The sequence below is a fragment of the Quercus suber genome, unplaced genomic scaffold (assembly GCF_002906115.3).
Source record: "Quercus suber isolate HL8 unplaced genomic scaffold, Cork oak 2.0 scaffold_222, whole genome shotgun sequence".
Taxonomy (NCBI): domain Eukaryota; kingdom Viridiplantae; phylum Streptophyta; class Magnoliopsida; order Fagales; family Fagaceae; genus Quercus; species Quercus suber.
Window position 1 is genome coordinate 493744 of NW_027069680.1, and position 8088 is coordinate 501831.

The 8088-nt window shown below is 45.6% G+C and overlaps 2 protein-coding genes across 2 annotated transcripts; both read right to left on the reverse strand.

Moving 5' to 3' along the window:
* Window positions 1-377: 377 nt before the first annotated feature.
* LOC136070267 (uncharacterized) lies at window positions 378-1369 on the reverse strand. The gene is made up of 2 exons (XM_065779977.1): window positions 941-1369; window positions 378-722 (listed from the first exon to the last, which is right to left on the reverse strand). The coding sequence occupies exons 1-2, from the start codon at window positions 1367-1369 to the stop codon at window positions 378-380; spliced, it is 774 nt and encodes a 257-aa protein (XP_065636049.1).
* A 2375-nt stretch (window positions 1370-3744) lies between these two features.
* LOC136070268 (uncharacterized) lies at window positions 3745-4329 on the reverse strand. The gene has a single exon (XM_065779978.1). It carries the CDS (start codon window positions 4327-4329, stop codon window positions 3745-3747), a length of 585 nt encoding a protein of 194 aa, XP_065636050.1.
* Window positions 4330-8088: the final 3759 nt, after the last annotated feature.

Consider the following 8088-nt stretch of genomic DNA (forward strand, 5'->3'; position numbering starts at 1 on the left):
AAATTGTAAAGGAGTGCTAACTAACCCAAATCATCTGGTCCGAGGACTACAGGCATGAATGAGTTTAAGTTTAAACACTTAGGAAAATGCGGTTCAAATGACGAGTTGGCATGCTATTTAACGGAAAAGCCCGATTAATAATAATATCTTTTGAGGTTGTTTACATTCCAAGGGCGAGGTATCACATGGCTATCTAGATCTTCCAGGAAATATGCCTCTATACCAGCCCCTGAAATAATACGATATGGCCCCTCCCAATTAGGGCCTAATTTTTCCCAAGATGGGTTCTTTGTAGTGCCAACAACTTTTCTCAGTACTAGATCACTAGGTTCCAAAGGCCTTGGCTTTAGGTTGGCGTCGTAGCCTTGCCTGAGCTTCTATTGATAATGTGCCTGGCGAACCATCGCATTCTCCCTTTTTTCCTTGACTAGGTCCAAACTCTTCTCAAGCTGTTCATTGTTGTCGGTCAGATTGAACGAAGTGGTTCTCAAAGTCGGGAATCCATTCTCCAGAGGTATTATAGCTTCAGCCCCATAGGTCATTGAAAAAGGGGTTTCCTCGGTAGATATGCAAGGCGTAGTTCTGTAGGCCCAAAGTACATGCGGCAATTCCTCTACCCACTTGCCCTTTGCGTCGTCCAATCTCTTCTTTAAACCGTTTACAATGACCTTGTTGACGGCTTCTGCCTGGCTGTTACCCTGGGGATAAGCTGGGTGGAATACCTGTTCGTGATTCCCAATTCGCTGCAATTACTCCTAAACGCCTTGGTATCGAATTGCAAACCATTGTCCGAGATGAGAGTATGAGGGACTCCGAAATGAGTGACGATGTTTTTCCACACGAACTTTTGTACGTCTATATCTCGGATGTTGGCAAGAGCTTCCGCTTCGACCCATTTGGTGAAGTAGTCAGTGCCGACTAACAGCTATTTCTTGTTTACCACGGCCTTGGGGAATGGCCCCACGATATCCAAGCCCCAGTGAGCGAACGGCCACGAGCTGGATAGTGGGTTGAGGGTCCCACCTGGCTGGTGTATATTCGGTGCAAATCGTTGACACTGATCGCATTTCTTCACGTATTCCTGGGCTTTGTTTTGCATGTTCGGCCACCAATAACCTTGCGTAATGGCTCGATGGGCCAAAGATCTACCCCCGGTGTGACTCCCACAAATCCCTTCATGCAGCTCTTCCAGTAGCAATTCAACGGCTTCAGGATGGACACATAGTAGGTATGGTCCTGTATAGGATCGTTTGTACAGTCTCTGGTCCTCAGATAGCCAGAACCTGGTTGCTTTTCTTCGGACTTTATCAGCATCCCCTTTTTCCTTGGGCAAAACATCATGTCGCAAGAAGTTAATGATAGGATCCATCCAACTAGGCTCGGCCCTGATCTGGTGAACCTGCACTACCTCTGTCCTCGCCTCCGTAGGCTCCTACAGGTCCTCGACGAGGATGATTCTTGGCAGACTTTGCGCTGAGGAGGTGGCAAGTGTGGCCAAGGAATCGGCATGTGCATTACCGCTTCTGGGGATGTGTAACAAGTTGAAGAAGTCAAATCCCGATCGCAAGCGCTTAACTCGGCTTAGGTATCGCTGCATTCTCTCATCTTTCGCTTCAAATTCTCCTTGCACTTGACCTACAACTAGTCTCGAGTCCAAGAACGCTTCCAATGATTTTCCTCCCATTCTCTGAACCATGGCCATTCCTGTCAGCAGGGCTTTGTATTCGGCTTTGTTGTTCGTGGCGGTGAAGTTCAGTCTTAGTGATTTTTCAATAACTATCTTCTCTGGAGATACTAACACTAGTCCTATGCCAGAACCCTTTTGATTCGCTGCGCCATCCACTTACATTTCCCAATAAGAGGGACTTTGTTGAAAGATCATGCCAACCGATTTTCCATCCATGTCCGACGTTGGTATCGCTTCCTCTAAATGAGGCTCCGTGAACTCGGCTACTAAATCCGCAAGGATTTGGCCTTTGACTAACGTGCGGGGCATGTACTTAATGTCGAAAGCCCCTAAGATGGTACCCCACTTAGCAATCCGCCCGGTGTAGTCAGCGCTTCGGAGTATAGCCTTGAGCAGGAGCTGAGTAAGGACGATGACCGTATGGGCCTGGAAATAGTGGGGTAGTTTTCGTGTACCCAACACTACTGCTAGGATGGCCTTTTCCAGTGGAAGGTAACGGGTCTTGGCTTCATGCAGTGATTTAATCACGTAATAGACTGGTCTTTGTATGCCGCAGTCTACTCGGATCAGTACTAAGCTCACAGCACAGGGAGCCACTGTAATGTAAGCAAACAAGACTTCGTCCGACTCGGGGCTGGACATAATTGGTGGCCGAGTTAGATAGTCCTTGAGTTGCTAAAAGGCAACAGCACATTCTTCAGTCCATTCGAATCCCTTCCACTTGTTGAGCAAAGAGAAGAATGGCCAACACCTGTCTGCTGACCAGGAGATAAATCGGTTCAAGGCAGCAGTCATTCCAGTTAGTTTTTGGACTTCTTTGGGATTCCGAGGAGCTCGCAAATTGTTGATTGCCTTTATCTGGTCGGGGTTAACCTCAATACCCCTATGGGTCACCATGTATCCCAAAAACTTGCCAGACCCCACGCCAAAAGAGCACTTGGAAGCGTTTAGGCACAGCTTGTATTCCCTGAGGACTTCGAAGGTACTTTCAAGGTCCTTTATATGCTTAGCAATAATCTTGCTTTTTACCACCATGTCGTCAATGTAAATCTCGATGTTTCTACCGAGCTGTGGCTCAAACATTCTCATCATCATCCTCTGATAGGTGGATCCCGCGTTTTTTAGGCCAAATGGCATTACCTTATAATGGTAGTTACCAATAAGGGTGACGAAAGCGGTCTTTTCCTGGTCGTCCAGGGCCAAGGGTATCTGGTGGTAGCCTTGGAAGGCATCTAGGAAGCTCATCTGAGGATGGCCGACAGTGGCATCCACAAGCTGATCGATCTTTGGCATTGGGAATGGATCCTTAGGGCAAGCCTTGTTTAAATCGGTGAAGTCCACGCACACTCGCCACTTTCCATTCTTTTTCTTCACTACCACTGTATTCGCCAGCCACTCAGGGTAGAAAACTTCCTTAATAAGCCAAATGGCATTACCTTATAATGGTAGTTACCAATAAGGGTGACGAAAGCGGTCTTTTCCTGGTCGTCCAGGGCCAAGGGTATCTGGTGGTAGCCTTGGAAGGCATCTAGGAAGCTCATCTGAGGATGGCCGACAGTGGCATCCACAAGCTGATCGATCTTTGGCATTGGGAATGGATCCTTAGGGCAAGCCTTGTTTAAATCGGTGAAGTCCACGCACACTCGCCACTTTCCATTCTTTTTCTTCACTACCACTGTATTCGCCAGCCACTCAGGGTAGAAAACTTCCTTAATAACTCCAGCTTTTTTGAACTTCGTTACTTCTTCCCTTACTGCCTCAGCGTGTTCCTTGGATGGGCATCGAAGAGGCTGCTTCTTAGGGGTTACTAGTGGGTTGACTCTCAGATGATGACAAATGAATTCCGGGTCGACCCTTGGGGTTTCATAGGCGTTCCAGGCAAATACGTTAAGGTTTTTCTTGAGGAATTCTACTAACTCTTCCCTTTCCGGAAGAGGCAGCTCGGATCCGACTTGAAAGAATTTTTCTGGATTGTCTCCGATGGTGACTTTTGTCAGATCCTCGCACCTAGCTCATTCTTCTGGATTCTCGACAGGCAATTCCCGAGGCTTTAATTGCTATAAATCCTTCTCGGCCCTGGACGGGTGCTCAGTTTCTGGTTTATGTTGAATGGCGGCCACTAAGCATCGACGGGCTATGGACTGATCCCCTCGGATTTCATAAACTTGTCCTTCGGACGGGTATTTGACCTTCTGATGCAGAGTAGAAGAGACAGCCCCCAGTGCATGAAGCCAAGGTCTGGCTACGATCGCCGTATACGATGAATACACATCCACAACTATGAAATCCACCTCCACCACTTCAGAACTGGTCTGCACAGGGAGGCGTATTTGGCCTTTCGGGGTGACAACTCTTCCCTCGAAACTCACGAAGAGAGAGTCGTACGGTGTTAAGTCCTGAGGTTTTAGACCTAGCCCCTTGTAAAGATCGGGGTACATTATCTCCACGGCACTGCCCTGGTCCACCATCACCCTCTTAACATCGTATCCCCAAATTCTGAGGGTAATTACTAAGGCGTCGTCATGGGGTTGGATGGTTCCCATCTTATCTTCATCTGAGAACCCTATGACCAGTTGCGCTGCCGCCTTAGCTCTCTTCTGATTTTGGCAGGCATCAATTGTGGATGAACAGGCAACTGACATCACCTTTAAGGGCAAGGATCCTGTTCTGCTTCCTGTTCTGCTTGGTGCGGTGAAGACTGTCAGGGAGATAAACACCTTGGGAAGCTTCCTTAAGTAATTAATATAACATATAGAGATGCACTTTAACCCAAAAGGCCTAAGCCCAATGGGTATGTGCTCAATTATATTATATTAACCACTCATTCTTCTCATCTTTATTCAATGTGGGACTTCACTCACACGTGTAACCCAACAATCTCCCCCTCACGTGTGAGTCTCTGCCTCTGCCTCTCTGTGGGCCATGAATAAGTCCTACTCACTCCCCCTTGCCTAATGGGCTTTTCACTTCATCAATGCGTCATCCATGGGTCTCTCGTACGCCATCCATGGGAACCACGTGTGGGTCTCTCGTACGCCATCCATGGGAACCACGTGTCAACCCCGCACACACATCCATGGGAACCCCGCACATTCATGTCCATGGGAACCTCGGACCTCATCATTGTCTACCACCATGGGCAATAATACTCCTTTGTTGGGCCTTTTCTAAGATCATTTGTGTGGGCTTTATGGGCTTGCTTGGTGTAATATATCGTCCCCGCTCTAACTGCGAAAGAGACCTGCCCTGCTCCATTCGCGAAAGGGCTTCAACTACACACACCTTGTTCCCGCTCCAACTGCGAAAGGAACCTCGATAGCCTACCTTGCCACCTTTGCCCCACACCACCATGGGCTCTGATACCACTTGTTGGGGAGAAACACCCTGGGGAGCTTCCTTAAGTAGTTAATATAATATATAGAGACACACTTTAACCCAAAAGGCCTAAGCCCCAATGTGTATGTGCTCAATTATGTTATATTAACCACTCATTCTTCTTATCTTTATTCAATGTAGGACTTCACTCACACGTGTAACCCAACAATCTCCCCCTCACGTGTGAGTCTACCTCTCTATGGGCTTCAAGACCTCTCTGTGAGTCATGAACAAGTCCTTCTCACTCCCCTTGCCTAATGTGCTTTTCACTTCATTGACGCATCATCCATGGGTCTCTCGTACACCATCCATGGGAACCACGTGTCAACCCCACACGCACATCTATGGGAACCCCGCACGTCCATGTTCATAGGAACCTTGCATCACATTATTATTTAGCACCATTAGCAATATTCATTTATTGGGCTTTTTTCTTTTTTCTTCTCCAGGATTTTTTGTGTGGGCCGTATAGGCTTTCTCTGTCCCTGTTGGGTAAGGACCATGAACACCTCACCACCTTCGCTGCACACCACCATGGGCTCTGATACCACTTGTTGGGGAGATAAACACCTTGGGGAGCTTCCTTTGAGTAATTAATATAACATATAGAGACACACTTTAACCCAAAAGGTTTAAGCCCAATGGGTATGTGCTCAATTATGTTATATTAACCACTCATTCTTCTCATCTTTATTCAATGTGGGACTTCACTCACACGTGTAACCCAACAAAGACAACATTGATAGTTCCTAACGGAGGCTTGGATGGATCGTTTCTTCGGGATTCTGTGCTTGTCTGACTTTCTCGGCCACTAGAGCGGTGCAGAAGGTGTTTCAATCTACCATCCCGGACCAGTTGGTCCAGGTGGTCCCACAGGCTCCTGCAATCCTCCGTGGTCCTAATGATACTGGCAGAAGAGATTATGATTGCGCCTTTCGGGGTTTCCCACCATCTTATTCGGCCATCGGAAGAATGGTTCGCCCTTAATCTTTTCCAGAACTTGGTGTATTGGCTCTTTGAATACAGTGTTAACTGTTTGAGGGTTCGTTGCTCCAGTCGCAGAACAATCCCTCCGTGGTTTACTGCCGCTGAGCCGATCCGACCTGAAGTCCCTTCTTTCTTGGAAGATAACCTTTTCCTTGCCCTTCCCCTGTTGCTGATCTTTTTCAACCCTTTTATACTTTTCGATACGGTCCATCAGCTAACACATGCTAGTGACTGGCTTGCCAGACAAAGATGTCCTCAAGCCGTGGTCAGTGGGGAGGCCGAGCTTGAACATGTCGAGGGCCATCACATCAAAGTTGCCCTCCATATCGTTAAACATCTCCTAGTACCTGTCCGAATACACCTTCAGAGTCTCACCCTCTTGCATGCTCAAGGATAGCAGGGAGGACAAGGGCCTGGACACTCTTCGGCAGGTGACAAAAAGTGAACCAAAGGCTTGAGTGAGTTCTTTGAAGGAGCTGATGGAGTCTTCCTTTATGCTGTCAAACCACCTCATCGCAACCGACCCGAGGCTGGAGGGGAAGACCTTGCACATCAAAGCTTCGTTCCTGGAGTAGACTGCCATCCGCTGATTAAAATGACTAACATGTTCTACTGGGTCCGTTTTACCGTTGTAGATGGTGAACGCAGGTTGGTTAAAATGCCAGGGGAGTCTTGCTTTCTCAATCCTGCGTGTGAAGGGCGATCTAGAGATTTGGTTCAAGGCCTTGCTCATGGCGTCGTTCCCTATATCTCCACGTGGTGGGCTCGGAGGTTGCTTCTCATGACGACGCTCCTCCTGGTAGGAAAAGAACTCACTGACTGGCGTTCGCGATTTTTGTTGGTAAGTTGGATCCTATTGGTCATCGGACTCCTCATCGTAGTAGCATGCTAGGTTAGAGTAAACCCAAAATACCCAGAATTTTTTGTTCTTCTTTTATTTTATTGCTTTTAGCTAGTTTAAATACATGGTTTAGCTTCTATTTCTGTTAGATACATGTATTTGGGTCTGTGATCCATAGATAACATGATTACATGCTTCGATTGCGTAGTTTGTTTAGATTAATGATTAGAGTTAAGTGATATGTATTGAATATGATTAGGAACATGAAACATGCATATGTGTACGGGTGTTGTGGCGGTCTAACAATGGTAAGTACATGCATATATACAAGGAACATGCATAGATTAATGAGATGAACATGATGAACGTAATGATTTGTTGGACATGGTTGTATGAACGTGATGATGAACAAGTTGATACCATGTGATATATGCTTGATGCCATGTACATGAACGCAATGTGATGTATGCTTGCTGCCATGTGATGATGTGATGTGGGTATTTGTGCTTAGATATACGCCAAGATGCTTGTATGAGAGAGAGAGACAGAGCAGGGACGGAACAGAACTTGAAGTTAGGGGGACAATTTGTGTGCGGTGGCTCTAGCTTTGAGTCAGTTGCTTAATAGCTAATGAGTTTTTTTTTTTTTTTTTTTGGAGTGTTTTTTATGTGTGCATCCAGGTATGAACAAATTATTTGTTTAAAATTTTTTAAAGGGTCAAGTTGTTTGTTTTAGATAATATTGGTTGATTGAGTTTAATTGTTTTTAGTTTTACTATTGGTAATTTTTGTTGTTGAATAATTTTTTGGGCTTGTTTATTTGCTTTAGATTTTAGATCTAGCCTTTAAAAGGAGGAAAATGCTAGAATTACAAACTTTTTTTACAAATTATTAATGTGGTGAGTGGTTATTAGTAAGTAAAAATGCGATGTAAAGATAGACCAATAAAAGTTTACTATTACAACAGTTTGTAAAAAATGTTATAGAAAATTATGTGGCTAGAGTAGTACTCCTAAAAGAATCAATGATAATATTAAGGGGGGCAAGGTGTGATATAGAACAAAATTGCTAAAATTGGTGACTATGTATATATTAATTAAAAAAAAAAAAATTAGGGGGGGCAATCCAAGTCTCCCTCCATCCCTGAGAGAGAGAGAGAGAGAGAGAGAGCCTTAGAGAGTTTTTTTTTTTTTTTTTTA